The 23,510-nt window shown below is 42.9% G+C and overlaps 1 protein-coding gene across 4 annotated transcripts in view; it reads right to left on the bottom strand.

The window, feature by feature from the left end:
• Positions 1-20,909: 20,909 nt before the first annotated feature.
• The window catches only part of IL18 (interleukin 18), a 25,243-nt gene continuing 22,642 nt past the window's right edge, over positions 20,910-23,510 (bottom strand). For 3 of the 4 annotated variants that reach the window (XM_017883190.1, XM_017883189.1, XM_017883191.1), the window contains one exon: positions 20,953-21,265. In XM_017883190.1, coding sequence (XP_017738679.1) covers positions 21,044-21,265 — 222 coding nt within the window. In that variant the 3' untranslated portion in view covers positions 20,953-21,043. Of the gene's footprint in view, positions 21,266-23,510 lie in introns of all 4 variants that reach the window. The other variant, XM_017883188.1, reaches the window with a different exon arrangement.

Below are 23,510 nucleotides of genomic sequence, written 5' to 3'. Positions count from 1 at the left end.
ATTGATTCAAAGGCAGGAAGCAGGGTTGCAGGTAGGGTAGTAAAAGCCTTGGTCGTCAGAGCATCTTTTTTATCATTCCCTGCAGACTTCTTTTTAGAGTTAATTGATCACAGCTGGCACATTTGGCCACCTCTCGCTGTAAAGGCTAGGGAAAAGAGTGTCTGCTGTTCTCAGTCTCTGCGTTAATAAGGGAGAAAGGGGCTGGGGATGGCCTCTGGTTGGTCAACAATATAACATGAGTACTCCATTGCTATTAAAAATTATGTACATCAATCTTTGACTGCATCTCTGATTATTTCCTTAAGATAGAGTCTTGAATAGGAATTTCTAGGTAAATCATCATGAGCCTTTAAAAAGCCCTGGTTATGTCATGCAGTTGATTTCCAGAAAGCCAACACAATTAGATGTGTGTCAATATGTGTATCTCATGATGCCTGCACCAGTACTGAGTGAAAAACTTGGCTGAGGGTTCCTGTTTTTCTGAACTTAAAAGGAGCACATCCATAGAATAAAGAGCCAGCATTTGTTAAATAGCAAAAATAAGCTCATCAAAACTAAGATGAAACAGGCCAGGCACGGTGGCTCACACTTGTAATCCCAGCACTTTGGGAGGCCGAGGTGGGTGGATCACTTGAGGCCAGGAGTTCGAGACCAGCCTGGCCAACACGGTGAAACCCTGTCTCTACTAAAAATACAAAAACTATCAAGGCGTGATGGCGCACACCTGTAGTCCCAGCTACTCATAGGCTGAGGCAGGAGAATCGCTTGAACCTAGGAGGTGGAGGTTGCAGTGAGCCGAGATTGTGCCATGCACTCCAGCCTAACCAATAGAGTGAGACTCTATCTTAAACGAAAAAAACAAAACAAAACAAAAAAAACTACAATAACGTAAGAATGTTTCCTGTCCTCGCTCATTTCTTATTAACAGAGACACTAACCATAGAATCATTGGATTTTTTTAAAAATGAGGAACAAATACAGGGAAAAAATGATACAGCAGGATATTTGGATGACATGATCATAATTTGACAATGCAAGTAAAAAAACAAAACAAAACAAAAACCTAAAAATCTATTAGGGGAAATAAGGGGGATGTGGAGAAATAGAAGAAATGAGGTAAGCAAAATGTTGATAATTGTTGAAGCTGGATGATGAGTATTTGTGTACATTTTAAACTTTTTAATAAAATTGTTTTCCAATCTTATTGTGTTAAAATATAAATAACATAAAATTTACCATCTTAGCCATTTTCAAGTGTACAATGCAATGGTATTAAATACATTCATAATGCCATATGACCATTACCACCATCCAGCTCCAGAACTCTTCTCACTTTGCAAAACTGAAATGCTGTACCCATTAAACACTAACTCCCCATTTCCTCTTCCTTCCGGCCTCTGGCAAACACCATGCTACTTTATGTTTTTATCTATTTGACTATTCCAAGTACCTTATTTAAGTGGGATCATACAGTATTTGTCTTTATGGGACTAGCTTCTTTCACTTAGCATAATAAATATGTTCATCATGTTGTAGTGTATGTCAGAATTTCCATCTGTATCGGTCCGTTTTCACGCTGCTGATAAAGACATACCTGAGACTGGACAATTTACAAAAGAAAGAGGCTTACTGGACTTACAGCTCCACATAGCTGGGGAAGCCTCATAATCACAGTGGAAGGCAAGAAGGAGCAAGTCACATCTCACATGGATGGCAGCGAGCAAAAAGAGCTTGTGCAGGGCAACTCCCGTTTTTAAAAGCAGCAGATCTCATGAAACCTGTTCACTATCATGAGAACAGCAGGAGAAAGACCCTCCCCCATAATTCAATCATCTGCCACGGGGTCCTTCCCACCACACGTGGGAATTATGGGAGCTACAAGATGAGATTTGGGTGGGGACACAGAGCCAAACCATCTCACCATCTGTTTGTTTGTTTGTTTGTTTTGCTTTGTTTTGTTTTGAAACGGAGTCTTGCTCTGTTGCCAAGCTGGAGTGCCGTGGTGTGATCTTGGCTCACTGCAACCTCTGCCTCCTGGGTTCAAGTGATTCTCCTGTCTCAGTCTCCCGAGTAGCTGGGACTACGGGCATGAGCCACCACGCCCAGCTAATTTTGTATTTTAGTAGAGACGGGGTTTTACCATGTTGGCCAGGATGGTCTTGATCGCTCTGACCTCAGGTGATCCACCCGCCTTGGCCTCCCAAAGTGCTGGGATGTACAGGCATGAGCCACCGCACCAGCCTTTTATTTTTATTTAATATATATATATAATATATATTTTTTTAACCAACACAATTTAATATTAAATTTAAAAGCCAACATGGTGAAACCTCATCTCTACTAAAAGTACAAAATAAATTAGCTGGGCGTGGTGGTGGGCGCCTGTAATCCCAGTTACTTGGGAAGCTAAGGCAGGAGAATTGCTTGAACCTGGGAGGCACAGGTTGCAGTGAGCTGAGATCACGCCACTGCACTCCAGCCTGGGAAACAGAGAGAGACTCTGTCTCAAAAAAAAAAAAAAAAAAAAAAAAAGAGAGGGGGGTGACAGGGGTTGACATAGTATTAAAGTTGCCTCCTGGGCCATGACTCGGCTACATCGGTGGCCCTGCTAAATTTGTGGCCAGGGCACCTCCTCCCTTTCCCCCAAACTGGTTTCATCTCCCTCAAAGCTACTATTGAAGAATTAGGGGTTTATCTGGCATGGGTTTATTCCTTCCTGTGACTTAGAAGCTTGGAGAATTCATTACTTTTTAATTTAGTTTCTTTGTTTTATCTAATAAGTTTAGTAGATCAAAATATTCTTCTGGCCAGGTCAGGGTCTAACCACTATAGGGTATCTTCAGCTCAGTGTACATTTTAACCGAAACATACTCAGCACCTCAGCGAAACATGATCAATATGGGCCTCTATTGTCTCTTTTTCCAAGGTAATATGATCCTGACAATATTCTCTGGAAAATTTCACTCATAGACTAACCCATATTTTTGTTTTTCCTCATTCCCACCCTCAAAGGTAATATAAATGCAAATAAAATTTAAAAGAACCTCCTGTGGAGAGGAGACACTGCCATTTTCCATGAGGTACAGAAGCCCAAGTTTCTAAGTTGGTGGACACAGTTGGCAGAAGTATGAAGTTTTAGTTTTGAGGTTTCCTTTCTTCTCTCTCTTCACATCAATGTACTTTGGTTGTCTAAAATGTGTTGAAAGCCTTATTTTCTGTACTTTATATCTCTCACAATGTCATCTAAAAACATTAATTGGCATTACAACATTAATCATGCTTTTACATAATTTTTACAAATTAATTTTTTTTTCTTTTGAGACAGGGTCTTGCTCTGTTGCCCAGGCTGGAATGCAGTGGCACAGTCAGAGCTCACTGCAGCCTCGACGTGGGGCTCAAGCCATCCTCCCACCTCAGCTTCCCAAGTACTGAGACTATAGGTATACACCACCATGCCCATCTAATTTTTGTATTTTTTTTTGTTGTTGTAGAGATGGAGACCATATTGTGTTGGCTGGTCTCCAACTCCTAGGCTCAAGTGATCCACCCGCCTCAGCCTCCCAACGTGCTGGGATTACAAGCCTGAGCCACCGCGCCCGGCTGTTAATCATGCCTAATACATGTGCATCTTCCCCTGTTTCCCGTGTTTGCTTTCACATGTCCCCTGCTCCCACTGTGAAGATGGTACATTCATCAGTCATAGCTTATGACACCACCTTAAAATTTGCAAATGGATTCATATACATCTTATTATTCATTCACTCATGTATTAAAAAACATGTAAGTGTCTACTATGTACCAGGCACTGTGCTGGGTCCTGGGGATACAGAGATGAAAAAGACATCAGGAGGCTGGGCGTGGTGGCTCACGACTGTAATCCCAGTACTTTGGGAGGCCAAGGTGAGTGGATCACTTGAGGTCGGGAGTTCACAACCAGCCTGGCCAACATAGTGAAACCCGTATCTACTAAATATGCAAAAACTAGCAGGGCATGGTGGTGCATGCCTGTAGTCCCAGCTACTCCAGAGGCTGAGGTAGGAGAATTGCTTGAACCCTGGGGGGCAGAGGTTGCAGTGAGCCAAGATCGCGCTTGGGTGACAGAGCAAGACTCCGTCTCAAAAACAAACAAACAAACAAACAAAAAATACCAGAAGCTCACAGGCTTGATGGAGAGGCACATAAGCCAATAAAATGTGTTCAAAGCAAACTTCTGATAATGGCTTGGTTTCTAAAGAGACTTTTTTTTAAAACTGGGAAGTAAGTATATTGACTGATGGACACTGGAATTGTGTTCATTTGACAGTTTTATTGTATGTGTGCATAAAAAATGAATACGTTTATATTTTGGCTTATGTCCTACGTCTTAAGAGCATGACCAGGACTTAACCTCTAATACGGGTAACTGGACAAATGTAAGGTTGTGACCCTGAAATTTGAACCCCATGTGCATTCCCCCCTGATAATCCCACCAAGGCTCAGACAAGCAGGGGAGTCTGGTCTGGTCCGTCGACTGTCCCCTTTCTCCTTCATAACATATAGAACATCCCATTGGTCACAAATGCTGGATAAAGCAAAGATGGCAAAAGCTCAAACTTATTTCTTTTTTGCTTGCATTGATGTAATTAACACATAGGAGCTGAGCTTTTTCCTGTGCTGACTTGTAATTTTGGCATCATTCGTGGAAACGGGTTCTAATGGCATCAATGTTATTTCCCGGGCAATAAATATCTCATATAGAGAAGTGAGTCATAGACCCAGTGAAACTTATGAACCAAGATTAGTCACACGGATAGTGGAACTGCTTAACATCAACATAACTTTCTCTTCAGGTCATTTCCCACAAAATTGGGTGGAAAAACCCGCTCCTATTGCTCAGTTGGGCAGTTGCAACGATGAGCTAAATCAGTTGTACCCTGGCAGTACTGTAGTAATAGCTGTAGTTTAAAAAATCACGGTAGTTAATCCACTTTGTTTCAAACTCTTCTATATGCTTTAAAAGGTATGAATTGGCCGGGCGCGGTGGCTCACGCTTGTAATCCCAGCACTTTGGGAGGCCGAGGTGGGCGGATCACGAGGTCAGGAGATCGAGACCATCCTGGCTAACACGGTGAAACCCCGTCTCTACTAAAAAAAAAAAAAAAAAAAAAAAAAAAATTAGCTGGGCGCGGTGGTGGGCGCCTGTAGTCCGCCTGTAGTCCCAGCTACTCGGAGAGGCTAAGCCAGGAGAATGGGGCAGACTTACCTCCTGAGAAAGTTAACTGTGTCCACAGAGCTGTCATCTTGAGAACCCCTGACTGAACTAATAGTGAGACATGAGCTTGTTTTTTCTCAAAGGAACTCTTTAGTCTAAATGTTGCAGCAAGTGGAAAACCCCTTAGATCTTCTCGGGACATCTGTGACCCTAGCTCCTAGAGTGACCCTTCCAGGAACAACCAGTCTGATGGTGATAGGGGCATCTTTTGGCCTCAACTGGCAAACAAGCTTGAGCCTCTCTTTCCCCCTCTTCTGACACTTAGACTCACATAGGATCCTGCATACCTAAGGGGGATGAAACGGCATGCCTTCAGGGATGAAACTGGACTCATGTGTGGGCGCTGAACATTAAAGTTTGGGAGGTGAGAGTGTGTGCAGTTGGATATTATAATTACCTGAGTAATGATTTATACATGTAAGGCAAAAATAAGAAGCTTAATTCTTCCTGTTAAAAATAAAGGATGCCAGGCGTGATGGCTCATGCCTATAATCCCAGCATTTTGGGAGGCCGAGGAGGATGGATCACGAGGTCAGGAGTTCAAGACCAGCCTAGCCAAGATGGTGAAACCCCGTCTCTACTAAAAATACAAAAAGAATTAGCTGGATGTGGTGGTGGGCATCTGTAAACCCAGCTATTCGGGAGGCTGAAGCAGAGAATTGCTTGAATCTGGGAGGCGGAGGTTGTAGTGAGCCAAGATGGTGCCACTGCACTCCAGCCTGGGAGACAGAGACTCTGTCTCAATAAATAAACAAACAAACAAACAAACAAATAAAATAAGGGATAAGACCTGTCCTGGTCCCTTTTCTTAGAGCATTTACTTTAGAAAACATGTAAGTTATCTTCAAAATACATAAAATCCTTGTAAAATTTAAATACGAATTTTGCGAGCTTTACAACCCAGGGATGTCTTTCTCAAGGATCTAGGAGCCATCTCTTTGGAATGTAAACATCCAGGGAAAATCATTTCCCTGTGTCGCAGTTTGTGTGAGAGTGTAGGAGCCTAGCTCCATCAGGTGCCTGGCACCCAGTGGCAAAACTACCTGCTGTCAAGAAGATAGCAGAAGTTTCTTTTTCCTTGGTATAAAACCAAGTGACTAACACAGGTGGTCACCCCCGTTACCAGGTGAATTTAGGATGAATGATGTATTATGAATGGCGCTGTCAAGTCCTCTTCCTTGGACTGATGGTTGTTTATCTTGAGAACACGTGTGTAATGGATTGCATCTGCCTGGCTGTGTGAAAGGGTGAGCTTTCTTTCTGCCTTTGCAATCTTTTAGTGAATTGCTTGGATGTGCATCACTTTCTGGTTTAATGCTTATTCAATAATAAGTGTGTTTTCTTTCTCTTCCTTTGTGGAGAGATTTTCTGGGTTGGGAGAAAACTTTAAGTATATTTCCTCAATTACACTAATGCCACAACTCAACAACATGTGAAAAAAGGAAAATTTATATTGACTTGAATCCTTCAGAAGACCTGACTTTTAACTAATTTATTTTCTCAGACTTTACAAGAAAACAGCCTTTCTTTCCTTTTGTGTCTTCCTCTCCCCTTCATTTTATCCAATTTTCCTATATCGCCTGTCTCTCTTTTATCCTATTAAAAGACCACTTTTAAAACAAGACAAAGTCACGACTCTCAAACAGACATAAAAATGAACACGTTAAAGATTTTATTCTATTCACTTAATCTATGAGGGAATCAGGAAGCCGTTGCAACCAGTTCAGAAGAGAATCTGAAGAACAGACACATTTATAGAGAAGAAATATTGAAACAAATGGGATGGAGGCAAAACTGGTTTTCAGAAGGAAGGAGGGAAGTCCATGGCTCTTCTACTACACAGGAGAGAATTGCATGTCTGTAGATAAGAATTATTTTGGGTTGCTATCAGTTCTATACAACTTAAAGGATAGTGAAATAGCTTCAGCAGAATTGGAACCAGATAACTAGAGGGGCCTCCTCAAGACCATGCATAATATAATTTTCCACTAAGCATAAAATTTATCGTACAATCTTCTTTCTTTCTTTTTAGAGACAGTCTTACTCTGTTGCCCAGGCTGGAGTGCGGGGACATGATTATAGCTCATTGCAGACTGGAACTCGGGCTCAGGTGATCCTCCTACCTTAGTCTCTTGAGTAGCTGGGATGACAGGTGTACACCACCATGCCCAGCTAAGTATTCTTCTTACTGTGAAAAAAATTAATAACATGTGCGGGCTGGGCGCAGTGGCCCAAGCCTGTAATCCCAGCACTTTGGGAGGCTGAGGTGGGTGGATCATGAGGTGAAGAGATCGAGACCAGCCTGGCCAACATGGTGAAAAATCCCATCTCTACTAAACATACAAAAATTAGCTGGGCATGGTGATGCGCGCCTGTAGTCCCAGCTACTTAGGAGGCTGAGGCAGGAGAATCACTTGAACCCGGAAGGCGGAAGTTGCAGTAAGCCGAGATTGCATCACTGCACTCCAGCCTGGCGACAGAACGACACTCCGTCTCTTAAAAAAAAAAAAATTAATAACGTGTGTAAAGACACTTTTGAGAAGTCGACGATAGGTAGCAATTAGTTTCTTTTTCTCTACCAAAACAAGTTTCTTACCTTAAGTGTGATTTAAAATGATCTATTCTAGGAAGAATTCACTGACTAACTCAAGCTGGCTTAGCTCCTCTGTTTACTATCATTATTAATAAACATTTTTGTCCTTAATATGCTGTTTAATGTGTCTGACATATATTGTTTGCATAAATAATTATGTCTATAAGGCCATGAGTAATTGCAGTAATTATTAGGATTACTGGTATAGGTAAAAATAATTAAGAAATTGCTTTTCTTTTAAAATTATTTTCTTTTTTACATTTTTTATTTCCTCTATCTGAAGTCTACCCTGCAAGCAATTGCTTTTCTTCAATTGCAGGATGTCAGAAAACCAGTGTGACAAGTTAAAAAAAATTTTTTTAAAATTAAAAAATTGACAAATAAAAATTATATATTTTCAAGGTATACAATGTGATAATTTGATATACATTGTTTGATGATTACTACAATCAAATCAATTAACACATCTGTCACCACACCATAGTTACCATTTGTGTGTGTGTCGGGGTAGAGGGCGGTAAGGACACTTAAAATCCGCCCTCTTATCAAATTTCACAGAAACAGGACAATATTATTAACTGTAGTTACTATGTGTACATTAGATCCCCAGAACTTATATAGAAAACCCTAAAGATTCCACCAAAAAACAGAACTGAGAAATGAGTTCAGTAAAGTTACAAGATATAACAGGTTAATGTACTAACTTGATGGAAGATTTTGGCATATTATAGACCTGGTCTATAGTGTCTTTTTTGTTTGTTTTTAACATTTAAAAAATACATATATTTTTCTCTGTCTTATAGATACTCAAGTTCCTTAAAAACATGTACTATGTCTGGGTCATTTTTGTATGCCCAGCACCTGGCACAATGCCAATGCCTAGCACACAGTAGGTGCTTAATAATACCTACCAAATGACCAACTCTCTGACTTTAAATTTCTATTTTTTTTTTTTTGAAACAGGGTTTCACTCTGTTTCCCAGGCTGGAATACAGTGGTACAATCATAGCTGACTGCACCCTTGATCTCCCAGGTTCAAGTAATCCTCCCGCCTCAGCCTCCTGAGTAGCTAAAGGCACGTGCCACCACGCCCAGCTAATTTTTTTAATTTAAAATTTTAGTGGAGATGAGCGCTTGCTATGTTGCCCAGGTGATCTCCAACTCCTAAACTCAAGGAATCCTCCCTTGGCCTTCCAAAGTGCTGGGATTACAGGCCTGAGTCACTGCATCTGGCCTCTGATTCTAAATGTCTTGAGGGCACACGGATCCTGCTTGCTGTCTCCTCGGCATGCCTGTGGATACTGGCTTTATGCTTCTGCTAAGGTCTCAATTAGTCTCCTTATTTTGAAATTCTCTTTCTTCTCTCCTTTGGGGCCCACAGATACCCAATAGTATAGTGGTTTATTGGAAAATCATATGTCATGGTGGAAAGACTAAGGGGCTGGGAGATCTGGCACTACCAGTGACTAGCTGAGTGATCTTCAGGCAAAACATTTCACTTTCTGAACCTCTGTTTATTTTTTCCTCTGCACTTCAGTGTACTCTTCTATATAACAAGGATAATAGCCTCTATCTTTTTTTTAATTGGAGCATTGTGATTATAAACAAGACCTATTCTGCATGTTGAATTCTATGCAAGCTATGAAAGGATTTAGGAAAATAAGAGCTGCAATTTAATTTTTGATCTCAACTAATTTTTACAGCAGCAAGCATGTGTGTGGGTTGTGTATGTTACGAATATGCATTCAGTAAATTTATCTTTTATTTGCTTTAGAGACTGAAGGTGCATTTCCTTTGTACTCATTGTTTTAAATGTGAGATTCGATAATACCAGGCCTGTCTGGACACTTTTTTTTTTTTTTTTTTTTGAGACACAGTTTTATTCCGCCTCCCAGGCTGGAGTGCAGTGGTATGATCTCAGCTCACTGTAACCTCCACCTCCCGGGTTCAAGTGATTCTCGTGCCTCAACCTCCTCAGTAGCTGGGACTACAGGCGTGCGCCACCACGCCCAGCTAATTTTTGTATTTTTAGTACAGATGGGGTTTCACCATGTCGGCCAGGCTGGTCTTGAACTCCTGACCTCAAGTGATCTGCCTGCCTCAGCCTCCCAAAGTGCTGGGATTACAGGCGTGAGCCACCGTGCCCGGCGGAGACCTTCTTAAAGATGTCTGTCTCTCTGTGATTCTGAATATGGAAAACTCCATTGCCAATGAGGGTCATGTTTTTGTAGAGAAAGCAGATGGTAAATGGACTCTACCCTTCAGGAATTGCTTGGCAAGTAAGGTGGGATGGGCCAGGTGATGTCAGACCTAAACCTAAACCAGGAGTCATCCTGCATTCCTCCTTACCCTTACCCCCACATCCAATCTATTGGCAATTCCTGCTGACTCTCCAAAAAGTATCGGAATCAGAGAGCTCTCTTCTCCTGCACTGCTACACCTGGTCTGGTGTTATTATCCCTCATCTAGGCTAGCGCACTGCCTCCTAACTGGTCTCTGCTTCCACCTTTGCCCAGCTCAAATCCATTCTCTTCCCAGTGGCCAGAATAATCTTTCAGAAACATAAATCAGATTGCATCATTCCCCCAACTTAAAGCCCTGTATTGGCATTTAGGTAAAATCCATACCCTGTTCTTGAGTCCACAAAGACTCTGACCAAACCCCAACTGCCTCTCTCACCTCATTTATGGCCACTCTCCCTTCTGCCAACTCTCCCCTGGCCACAGGAGCTGTTTTCTCTGCCTCCTAAACTCCAAGCTTGTTCCAACCTCAGGACCTTTGCACCAGTTATTCTCTGTGCCGAGAATGCTTGTCCTTTTAATCTTGGCATGGGAGATCTTGTCTTGGCTTTCACATCTTAGTTTAACCATCACCTCTTCATAGAGGTTCTTTTTTGTTTTTGAGATGGAGTCTCGCTCTGTCACCCAGGCTGGAGTGCAGTGGTGTGATCTCGGCTCACTGCAATCTCTGCCTCCCAGGTTCGAGCAATTTTTCTGCTTCAGTCTCTCAAGTAGTTGGGATTTCAGGTGCATGCCATTATGCCTGGCTAATTTTTGTATTTTTAGTAGAGACAGGTTTCACTATGTTGGCCAGGCTGGTCTTGAACTCCTGACCATGTGATCTGCCTGCCTCGGCCTCCCAAAGTGCTGGGATTACAGGCATGAGCCACCACGCCTGGCCTTCATTGAGGTTCTTAATTTTTCAGATAGCATTTTGTGTTATCTGATTTTTGGATCTTTAAAAAAAATCTGTCTAGATGTCATTTTCCCCCTACTAGAATGTAAGTTTCTTGGGAACAGGGATCTTTCTCTCTTATTTGCTGAGTACTTAGTGCCTTGAAAAGAGCTTGGCTCATAGTAGGCGCTCAATAAATATTTGTCAGATGCATGAAAGGCATTTTAATACTTCTTGTTAAATTGGGTTTGGGCGTGGTGGCTCGTGCCTGTAATCCCAGCACTTTGGGAGGCTGAGGTGGGTGGATCACTTTGAGCTCAGCAGTTCGAGACCAGCCTGGTTAACATAGCAAAATCCCATCTCTACTAAAAATACAAAAAATTAGAGGGACGTGGTGGCATGTGCCTGTAATCCCAGCTACCAAGGAGGCTGAGGCAGGAGAATCACTTGAACCCCAGAGTTGGAGGTTGTAGTGAGCCCAGATCGTACCACTGCACTCCAGTCTGGGCCACACCGTGAGACACTCGGTCTAAAAAAAAAAAAAAAAAAAAGGTTTGTCTTCTTCTACCTAAGGGTGAAAATAACATGTGAGCTTCAAGATTCAATGCATGGCTTCCAACCCTGATGGGCTAGCTGGAGAGCAGTGGAGTGAGAAGATAAGCTGGCAGACCCAAGGTGGATTGTCAGATGGCAGAGATGGGAAGACACCAGGAAACCAGGCTCATATTTTCATGGAACCACTGGCTGCTGAAGCCTGTGACTTTGGCAGGCAGCCCAGGGTGAATCACTGCTTACACAAATGAGGAGATTCTGCTTTGTCCCTGACACTTCAGATTGTTATTCCTTCCTTAAGCAATCTATGGGCACTCCCATAGACTCTCTAGCCTTTGGAGCCTTTGCATTAGGAACTTGATTTATGGATATCTGTATAGTTAAAGGAAATCATGTCTGTATACAAAGCATTCAATATGGAGGGGCTTTATGACCCCTTGCTTGGGTGTAACCATCCCTGTCAGGGTGCCAGGAGAGAAGGGTGGAGCCTTTTTGGATGCTGGGAAGTGAGGGTGTGAGGTGTTTTCCAGGTGGGAAAGGCATGCTGAGAGGGAGGGCCTGCATGTGGTTCTGAACACTGTGCTCCATCCACACAGCCCTCCTCAGGGGCTGGGTGCAGCAGTTGTTGGAGTTCTTTCTTCGTAGTAAATATTTAACCATGTACGATGCCCGGGCTACCAGCCACCGCTAAGTGACAGGCAAAATCCTAAGCCACAGATGTTGCCCTCTGGCCCTCAGCTCAGAGAGCTGAGGCTGTTGACTGGAGTCCTCAGAACTTCAGAGACCTGGGAAGTTTGTGCATTTCATCAACTGACTTGCTTTGTCTGTCAGAAAGCATTAAGCCTCAGAATTTGTACCTTCCCTTCTTCCTTCATTTGTGTATATTCATAAATTGAGCCCCTGCTCTGGTCCGGGTTCTGTGCTAGGTGGTTGGGATACATCAGTGAATAAAACAGACAAAGGTCTCTGCCTCTGGGAGCCAACGTTCTACCAGGGAAGAGGGACAATCAACACTGAGCATACTATATACATTAATTATATGTAAACATTAAATATTATAAGGTGATGGGCCTATAGAAGAAAAATAATGTGGTGTAAAGGGAACAAGAATGTGTGGAGGTGGGATGGGGCAGGTTATGGTATTAAATAGCCAGGGCAAGCTTCATTGAACAAGTGAGATTTCATCAGCATCCTGAAGGAGATGAGGAATTTGTCAAATGGACATCCGAGGGGAGAGAATTACAGGCAGAGAAAACAAGCAGGCCCCAAGCTGGAAGTACGCTCAGAGTGTCAGAGCAACAGCAAGACTGGTGTGGCTGAAGCAGGCTGAATGAAGACTAGAGAAGTAGGAGATAAAATCGGCGCGGGAACTGGGGACCAGGTAGTCAATGGGGACCAGAAGTTGCTGGGTCTGGTAAGCCATTATGAGGATGTTGGCATTTACTCCAATGGAAAGGGGAACTTTCACAGAACTTTGAGCGGAGATGTCTCATGATTTGACTTCTGTTTTTAAAAGCACCACTGCAGCTGCTCTATTGAGAACAGATTGTAAGGAAGCCAAGGCAGGGCCCAGGAACTGGGGAGGAGAGTATGGAGGTGAGGTTGCTGCAGTAACAGATGACATGGCTCAGATGAGGGTGATGGTGGCGGGGACGCTGAGACACAATTGCATAATCAGTATATTTTAAAGGTAGAGCTGACCTGATTTCCGGATGGATTAGATGTGGGGTTGAGAGTAAAGGAGGACTCAAAAAATACTTAAGAAGTTTTTGTCTTAAACAACTAGAAGAATAGAGTTTCCATCAACGGCGATGGGAATAGCTGTGAGTAGAGCAGGGTTTCTGGCGGAAACTCAACAATAAGAAGGACTAAACTATAAATACATACAACGATTTGAATGAATCGCAACGGCATTTTGTTGAATGGAAAAAAGCAGGTCCAAAATGTTTCATAGCGTTTGATTCCATTTGTAAAACTTTCTGGAAGATGGAAAACTATATGGATGGTAAACAAACCAGCTTTTGCCGGGGGTTAGGGTTGAGGGGTGGCTTTGATGACAAAGGGGCAGGATGAGGGGATTTGGGTGATTAATTGGTCTGTATCTTAATTGTGTTAGTAGGTACATGAATCTGTATCTGTTAAAATTCATGTACTGTGCACGAAAGCAAAGTTTACAGTAGGTCAATTTAAAAATTAACAAATATTGGAAAATATAGGCTGGGTGTGATGGTTCATGTCTGTGATTCTAGCACTTTGGGAGGCTGAGGCTGGTGGATTGCTTGAGCTCAGGAGTTCGAGACTAGCCAGGACAACATGGTGAAACCCTGTCTCTACGAAAGACACAAAAATTAGCCAGGTGTGATGGCACACACCTGTGGTCCCAGCTACTTGGGAGGCTGAGGTGGGAAGATCACTTGAACCTGGGAGGTTGAGGCTGCAGGGAGCTGAAATTGTGCCACTGCACTCCAGCCTGGGTGACAGAGTGAGACCCTATCTCAAAAAAAGATAAGAAAAATTAAAAATATTATATTGCTGTTTCAGGAAAGTCGTATTTTTCTGTGCACAGTAATATTTATAGTATTTGTCAGCTTTTAAAAAATTATAATTTGATTTATTTTGTTATTTTACATATACTTTTTTTTTTTTTTAAGATGGAGTCTTGCGTTGTTGCCAGGCTGGAGTGCAGTGGCATGATCTCGGCTCACTGCAACCTCCGCCTCCTGGGCTCAAGTAATTCTCCTGCCTCAACTTCCCAAGTAGCTGGGATTACAGGTGCCCATCACTACACCCAGCTAATTTTTGTATTTTTAGTAGAGACGGGGTTTCAACATGTAGGTCAGGCAGTTCTTGAACTCCTGACCTCAGGTGATCCACCCGCCTCAGCCTCCCAAAGTGCTGGGATTACAGGCATGAGCCACTGTACCTGGCCATTCTACATATACATTTTTACACCTGATTTTTTTTTCATATTATTGTACTGTTTTTCTTAAAATACAACAGCTGATAGCCACCTTTCTGCTGGATAGGCCTCCAGTCCCACAAACCCCAGATCTGCCCCTGGAACAGACATCAGATGGGAGGCCTTGTGCAATCAGAGGCTCATCCTGGGCCCTCATTTCTGTTTGCTGGGAAAACCTGTCCAACATGGTGAAAACCCATCTCTACTAAAAATACAAAAATTATCTGGGCATGGTGGCACGTGCCTATAGTCCCAGCTACTCAGGAGGCTGAGGCAGGAGAATTGCTTGAACCTGGGAGGCACAGGTTGCAGCAAGTTGAGATCATGCCACTGCGCTCCAGCCTGGGTGACAGAGCAAGACTTCATCTAAAACAAACAAAAAGAAATCTAATTCAAATGGAATAAACAGATTTTATTGGCTCAGTAGTAAAAGCTCAGAGGTGGGAGTGCTGTGATTAGACTCAGTTCATTGCTGTTCTCACATGGGTGTTGGCTTTAACCTCAGGCTGGCTTCCCTCCTAACAGCAAGGTGGCTGAGTCAGCTCCAGGCCTCACACCTGCCTGTTCAGAAAGAGAATGTGTCTTCTTCCAACCATGCAGAAATACTCTTCAGTTTGGACCAACCTCAGTCACATGCTCAGCCCTAAAAGAACCACTGTGATAAGGACATGCCATCAAGGCAAGAAGGAGGGGTTTATGCCTGAGTCAAGCAGGAGCCACCAGTGGAACTGGTAGTGATGCAGGTGAACCCCAAAACTGGGGCTCAGTCTGGGAAGGTTCTTGTGTGCGGGAAAGAATCCAAGAGCCAGCCAACAGATTAAAGTGAAAGCAAAGCAAGTTTCTTAGCGCAACAGAGTATGGGAAAATGGCAGCTCCATAGACAGAGCAGGGCTATCCCACAGGCAGAGTAGCACTTGTGGATTGCTGGCTAGCTATATTTGTGTGTGTGTGTGTGTGTGTGTGTGTGTGTGTGTTCTGAAGTGGAGTCTTGCCCAGGCTGCAGTGCAGTGGCAAAATCTTGGCTCACTGCAGCCTCCACCTCCCAGGTTCAAGTGATCCTCCTGCCTCAGCCTCCCGAGTACTAAGATTACAGGCGCCCACCACCACGCCGATTAATTTTTGTATTTTTTGTAGAGACGGGATTTCACCATATTGGCCAGGCTGGTCTGGAACTCCTGACCTCAGGTGATCCGCCTGCCTCGGCCTCCCAAAGTGCTGGGATTACAGGTGTGAGCCATTGTGGCTGGCCTGCTAGCTAGCTATATTATTTATAGCTATTCCTTAATTATATGCTAAATAAGAGGTGGGTTATTCACATATTTTCTAGAAAAGGGGTGAGGATTCCTGGGACAGAGAGTTCCTCCCTTTCTAAAGCATATAAGGTAACTTCTGGGCATTGCCATAGCATTTGTAAACTGTCATGGCATTGGTGGGGCTGTCTTTTAATATGCTAATAAATTATAATTAGCATATAATGAGCAGTGAGGGTGATTAGAGGTCACTTTTGTCTTGGTTTTAGCTGGTTTCTTTACCACATCCTGTTCTGAACAGATTGTTTTGATCAGCGGGGTCATGACTAGTGCTTGGGAAACAAGTTCCGCTGATCTCCTGCCTCAGAAGGGAGGGCTGGTGGTGGACGCCAGTCCCACCTCAATCACCTGCCTGCCATATCACGGAGGTGGTGAAATGGATCCTGGGTCAGCAGCTGTGGAAATGGAGAGACATATGCTCCTAAAAGGGCTTTGTGGACAAGAGTGAGGGTCTGCTCAGTAGCCAGACATCTCAGCAGATTCAGAGATTGTCAGTATTGATCAAGGATCAGATCCCTACCAACCCTGTCCCTGACACCTTGGTACTATTTACCCCGTGGAACTTAGATACAACTATGTAGAAAGAGGGGCACCCAGCGATGACTAAAATTGAGTTTCCACTACCCTCAGCATAATGAGAACTTGGAGAAGAAATTAAAATATAGAAAACAAAGTTGCATTTCTTACACATCAGTTTGTGGACTTTGACTCATACCTGCTATATCAATTAGGGCTCTGACCTGCAGAGAGAACTTCAACAAATCCAGGTTCCCATGCCTGAAGGAGACAGTCCTTCCTCATGTGTGTCTTTGGAAATTCTTCTTGTTCTTCATGGGTTAGCTTAAATGACACTTTTTTCTGTGAAAAAGAACCAGCCACCCAGAAGTCCTCCTCTCCCTCTGTGTTTGCTCTTTTTCCTCCTGTTGCAGGGCCGCTGTGGAAGGCCGAAGGCTCCACCCCAGTGTGTGCCTCTGGTCTTGAAAGGCATTGTGTTCAGAGAAATATGAGAAATACGATTATTTGAGAGCTTTCTGGACCTATCTCCAACCATCTTTTTTTTTTTTTTTTTTAATTAAAGGCTTTAGAAAAGTGAGTTAATGATTCTGAAAATCTCTTGTGGTTCATATTGCAGTCTAAGAACCAAAAAGAGAAGTGCTTTCTTTGTGTAACAGCTGAGGGATTCTCTGGGGGAAGGTGGAATGTCACAGCATCTTGACACAAATTTGCCTATTTATAACTTTGATTGCTTTTTTTTGTTGTTGTTGTTTTATTTTTTGAGACCAGAGTCTTACTCTGTCACCCAGGCTAGAGTGCAGTGTCACCATCTTAACTCACTGCAACTTCTGCCTCCCAGGTTCAAGCGATTCACGTGCTTCAGCCTCTTGAGTCGCTGGCATTACAGGCATGCGCCACCACACCTGACTAATTTTTGTATTTTAGTAGAAATGGGATTTCACCATGTTGGCCAGGCTGGTCTCAAACTCCTGACCTCAGGTGATCCATCCACCTGAGCCTCCCAAAGGGCTGGGATTACACCGTTGATTGTTTTTTTACTTTCTAGTTCCCTGAACTGAGCTCTGTGAGATACATTTAAATTAAGTCCTAGACAAAAGACAGGGTCTACTCCTCAGGACCCATCCATGAATGTTCACTATCACCATCAGAAGAAAAAAAATCAAGGCTAAATTTTGAGCAGGACTGTAGATGTGAGTAAAAAATTTGTTCAGTTATATGGGTTTTGTAAATCTGCAGATGATCATAGATATAGCAAAATTCCAAGCTGTGAAGTGCTATTTTCCATGGATTAGGTAAAATTGGATTTGTGTGTGTGTGTGTGTGCGTGCAACAAAATCAAAGTTGTAAAATTTGGAAAATAAAGAGAAAGAAAGAAAGAGAAAGGAAAGAAAGAAATGAACAGACTCACACAGCACACTTGAGGCAATATTATTAGTATGAGCTGGCATGGAACCATCCACTACACTTACTTTCAAGTACCCTTTTTCATCAAATCTAAGATGCCATTGATTGTAAGATGCACCATTATTTTATGTGCCACAAGAAAAGAAAAGACACTGCCAACTAAACTACGACATGCCTTCAATTGTAAGGCATATTCCTATTAAGATGTGAGAAGTCACTGTCTTGGAATTGATGAAATTCAGTACACAATTCAGAACTATTTGCATTACTCTAATGTGATGACCCCCATCTCCATAAACCTTTAATAAAGTCTGCTAAGTACGTAACACTATGTGCGGCTGATTTTTTGTGGAAATTAGGGGGAATAGCTGAATTTCAAGTCTGAATTAGTGTGAATTAAAGAGGAACATTCTTTGAATATCAAGATGATCCCTGCTGGAGGCAGCAAGCCATAGAACCAAAAGTTTCCCAGAGTCTTGAGAATCTGAAGAAACTTTGAGAACAACACTGAACTTTCCTCAGATGGGGGTTTGAGCCAATCTATTTTTTTTTTAATTTATAATTTTTTTATTATACTTTAAGTTCTAGGGTTCATGTGCACAATGTGCAGGTTTGTTACATATGTATACATGATGTTGGGGTGCTGCACCCATTAACTCGTCATTTACATTAGGTATATCTCCTAATGCTATCCCTCTCCCTCCCCCCTCCCCACAATAGGCCCCCAGTTGTGTGATGTTCCCTTCCTGTGCCAAGTGAGTCTCATTGTTTCAATTCCCAACCTATGGTTAGACGAACATGTGGTGTTTGGTTTTCCTGTTCTTGGCGATAGGTTTGCTTGAGAAATCGATGGTTTCCCGCTGCATACCATGTCCCCTACAAAGGACATGAACTCCTCCTTTTTTATGCTGCATAGTATTCCATGGTGTGAGATGTGCCACATTTCTTATCCAGTCTGCCAAATGATGGACATTTGGGTTGAATTCCAAGTCTTTGCTGTTGCTGAATAGTGCGCACAATAAACATATGTGTCAGTGTGTCCTTTATCAGCAGCATGATTTATAAATCCCTTTGGGTATCACCCAGTAATGGGAATGCTGGGTCAGATGGTATTTCAGATCTAGTATCCTTGAGGAATCCACCACACTGTTTTCATACAATGGTTAAACTAGTTTACAGCTCCCACCAACAGTGTAAAAGTGGTGTGAGCTCAGCTCACTTCAACCTCCACCTCCTGGGTTTCAAGCAAATTCTCCTGCGTAAGCCCCTCCGAGTAGCTGGGACTACAGGTCACGCACCACCACACCACACCCAGTTAATTTTGTATTTTTAGTAAAGACGGGGTTTCACTATGTTGGCCAGGATGGTCTCGATCTCTTCACCTCATGATACGCTCGCCTTGGCCTCCCAAAGTGCTGGGATTACAGGCGTGAGTCACCATGCCCGGCCCACCATATCTAGGTTTAAAACCTCTTTTTTTCATCATTTCAATAAGATCATATCTTTTTATGAAGCTCCTTCATAGCTGTTAACCCTAGGCAAACGTGAATCTATTTTCCTGTCTCCATAGATTTGCCTTTTCCGGACATTTCATATATGTAGAATCATATACAACCTTTCATGCGTGGCTTTTTTCACTTAGCATAATGTTTTGAAGTTCATTAGTGTTATAGCTCATGTAAGTATTTTACTTTTTTTTACTAGGATTTGTCTTCCATTAAGGATCTCCTACATTTTGTTTATCCCTTCACCAGTTGATGGACATTTGGCCTGTTTCCACGTTTTGGCTATTATGAATAATGCAGCAACGCTTGTACATTATTATGAATAATAATACGTACCTATTATGAATAACATACAAGTGTTTGTGTGCACATATGTTTTATTTCTCTGGAGTAGATCCGTAGGAATGGAATTGCTGAGTTGTATAAAAAATCATACTTAACCTTTTAAGCAACTAAAAAATGGTTTTCTGGCCAGGCGCGGTGGCTCACACTTGTAATCCTAGCACTTTGGGAGGCCTAGGTGGGTGGATCACCTGAGGTCAGGAGTTGGAGATCAGCCTGGCCAACATGGCGAAACCCCGACTCTACTAAAAACACAAAAAAATTAGCCAGGCATGCTGGTGGGTGTCTATAATCCCAGCTGCTCAGGGGGCTGAGGCAGGAGAATCACTTGAACCTGGGGGGTGGAGGTTTCAGTGAGCTGATATCATGTCAATTCACTATAGCCTAGGCAAAAGGGCGAAACTCCGTCTCAAAATAAATAAATAAATAAAAAATAAAAAATGGTTTTCCAAAATGGCTGTATACTAACTCACATTCCCACAGGTAAGGAATGAGAATTCTTGTTTCACTACTTCCCTGCTAGCACGTGTTACTGTTTGTCTTTTTGATTATAGCCTTCCTGGTGGATGTGAAATGGTATCTCATTATGTTTTAAATTTGCATTTCCTTAATGACTGACAATATGAAGCATCTTTTCATTTGCCATTTGTATATCTTTGAAAAATGTCTGTTGAGGCCCCGGGCGCGGTGGCTTACGCCTGTAATCCCAGCACTTTGGGAGGCCGAGGCGGGTGGACCATGAGGTCAGGAGATCGAGACCATCCTGCCTAACACGGTGAAACCCCGTCTGGTACAAAAAATGAGGCGGGCGTGGTGGCGGGCACCTGTAGTCCCAGATACTTGGGAGGCTGAGGCCGGAGAATGGCGTGAACCCGGGAGGCGGAGCTTGCGGTGAGCCGAGATCGCACCACTGCACTCCAGCCTGGGCGACAGAGCGAGACTGTCTCAAAAAAAAAAAAAAAAAAAAAGGCAGAAAAAAGAAAGTTACAGTTGAAACTGAGAAGTGAGAGTGTAGGTAGGTAGAACAGGCGATCTCTTTAATCACAGTTATTGCACTTTTCAGAATAGAGGTAAGGACATCCTCGGGCAGTAGCTTTCCTGGTTTCCATGTTGACCACTCCCACCCATCATAGGGAAAGTACATAGCAAATTGATGTGAACGCAATCCCAAAAAGAAAAAAGACAAATGTCTATTGAAATCTTTTGCTCATTTAAAAATTGAGTCTTTTTTAAGAGTTCTTTGTATATTCTGGGTACAAGTTTTTTTGCAATGTATGTGATTTGCAAATACTTTCTCCTGTCTGTAGAGACGGGGTTTCACCATGTTGGCCAGGCTGGTCTTGAACTCCTGACCTCTGGTGATCCGCCCGCCTCAGCCTCCCCAAAGGGCTGGGATTACAGGCGTGAGCCACCGCGCCCAGCATGAAATTTTAATAGCTAGTCTTCGTTTTGAACAGTGAACATTATAGATCTATCCCCCAATTCATCCTTTTTTTTCAAAATGAGTTTATAAAGGTCTCTCTCTTTTTCACAAGCTAGAAAGTATCCTTCGTATGATGAAGATTCAAATTGCATCTTATTATCATGTCCTGGGACACTTCTCTGAAAGAAGATGATGTCACTTTTCGTATCCTTGATGTTATCTGGAGGATTCATTTCCTATATAAAAAAAAACATTACCTAATTATTTCAGGAAATGAACAATTTGAATACATGAAGTTTGTTTTGAAGTATATTACTGAACAGAACAAAAGTAGTTTTGCTTCTCAAGAGTTACATAAAAAAATCTCTGAACAGCAATACTGACCTCTCCTTCTGAACTCCGAATCTCCTATTCTCCCTGTCATGGGATGCATATTCAGGTCCAGGACTCTAGTTTTCCCCTATCCATCAAACAGCTTACTTCTCTCCTCTCCCACTGAGTGGTGTCCACATTTACTCAAGATGAAGTAGAGTTCCAGCAAAGACCAGAAGCTTTTTGGGCTAATGTCAGTTCGTGTCCTCTATAACCATTCACAACTAAAGACATTGATGACCTCCTCCCATAAATTTAGGCTAGTTCTAGTTTCCTTTTATTTTTGCTTTGAGACAGGATCTTGCTCTGTTGACCAGCCTGAAGTGCAGTGGTGAAATCATAGCTCGCTGCAGCCTTGAACTCCTGGGCTCAAGCAATCCCCCTGCCTCAGCCTCCTGAGTAGCTGGGACTGTAAGTATGCACCACCACATTTGGTTCATTTTGAAAATTTATTTTTGTAGAGAAGGGGTCGGGGGTATCTCACTTTGTTGCCTAGGCTGGTCTTGAATTCCTGGCCTCAAGTGATCCTCCCACTTTGGCCTCTCAAAGTGCTGGGATTCCAGGTGTGAGCCACCATGCCTAGCCTGGCCAGTTCTCATTTCTGAGCCAACTGTGAGAGAGACAGGAAGTGCCAGCAATCTTAGCTTACTCTTTCAGTGGAGCCTGAAATTAAAACTGATGGTGAATAGACCCAATACTTGCTGTAGGGCTAAGCCCTGGGTTCCTGTATACACCTGCTGTATTGGCTCAGTTGGCAGTCCTTGACTCTGTCTCCCTGCCAAGTACTCCAGTTCCATGGTAGTCTTGAATTTCTGTCCTGAATATGGTCTACTTGGCTGGGCCCTGTCCTAGAAGGCCAAAAGCAGATTCCTGTATGTTTCAGTCACAGAATAGGGTCCTGTGAGAAATGGTTAGATTACTTGAAACTATAATCTTGCAGGTTATCCAACTGGTAGTGCTGCCTGCACTTTCCCTGTTAGTGCAGCATGTCTATTTTGCAGGATGGATCAGAACATGTGGGCACCACCTATGTTTCTTCCATGTTAATCCTGGAACCAGTAGATGTTTTGGATTTAATTTTGGCCTCATGGCAGCACAGATTCCCACGATCCTAAGCACTGATAGAGAAACCTCCAGAATTAAAATAGCATTTCTTCATCCTCCTAAGATGCCTGAAAGACTCTAGGTGGCGGAGGCTGGGGAGTTACCTCCAACTTCTCAATCAGTTGTGGAATCGATACTTATAACTCTTGACCTTTGTTCTTCACCAACAAGTGTGGGTCCTAAGTTGATGAAAGTATAAACTAGTTTCCCTATTGGCACCCAATTCTGCAGCTGTCTACAATATACCACAATTTAGGAAGAGACCCTAAGCTGTGGGCATCAATTTGGAACTAATCTGAAATCTAATGTATAAGTGAGAAATAATCCATAGCCAAAACTTCAAAAGCTCTAGTAACATTACAGAGGAAGATGAACCAGTACAGAAAGTTACAGTTGAGCCGGGCGCGATGGCTCACGCCTGTAATCCCAGCACTTTGGGAGACCAAGATGGGCAGATCATGAGGTCAGGAGATCGAGACCATCCTGGCTAACACAGTGAAACCCCGTCTCTACGAAAAATACAAAAAATTAGCTGGGCGTGGTGGTGGGTGCCTGTAGTCCCAGATACTCGGGAGGCTGAGGCGGGAGAATGGCGTGAACCTGGGAGGCAGAGCTTGCAGTGAGCTGAGATCGTGCTACTGAACTCTAGCCTGGGCGACAGAGCAAGACTCTGTCTCAAAAGAAAAAAAAAAAATAATAAAATAAAATAAATAAAATAAGAAAGAAAGTTACAGTTGAAACTGCGAAGTGAGAGTGTGGATAGGTAGAACAGGCAATCTCTTGAATCACAGTTATTGCACATTTCAGAATACAGGGAAGGACTTCCTTGGGCCGTAGCTTTCCTAGTTTTGATGTTGACCACTCCCAGCCATCATAGGGAAGGTACATAGCAAATGGATGTAAAAGCAATCCCAATGACCTTGGAGAACCCCCAACTTGGAAAGCCCTACCTGGTGAAACTTGAGTGCTCCATGGGGCAAAGGATTTTTTTTTTTTTTTTTTTTT

Source organism: Rhinopithecus bieti, unplaced genomic scaffold (genome assembly GCF_001698545.2).
Source record: "Rhinopithecus bieti isolate Rb0 unplaced genomic scaffold, ASM169854v2 scaffold_11964, whole genome shotgun sequence".
Classification (NCBI taxonomy): domain Eukaryota; kingdom Metazoa; phylum Chordata; class Mammalia; order Primates; family Cercopithecidae; genus Rhinopithecus; species Rhinopithecus bieti.
The sequence above is the reverse complement of the archived record's forward strand: the minus strand, read 5'-3'. Positions and strand labels throughout refer to the sequence as shown.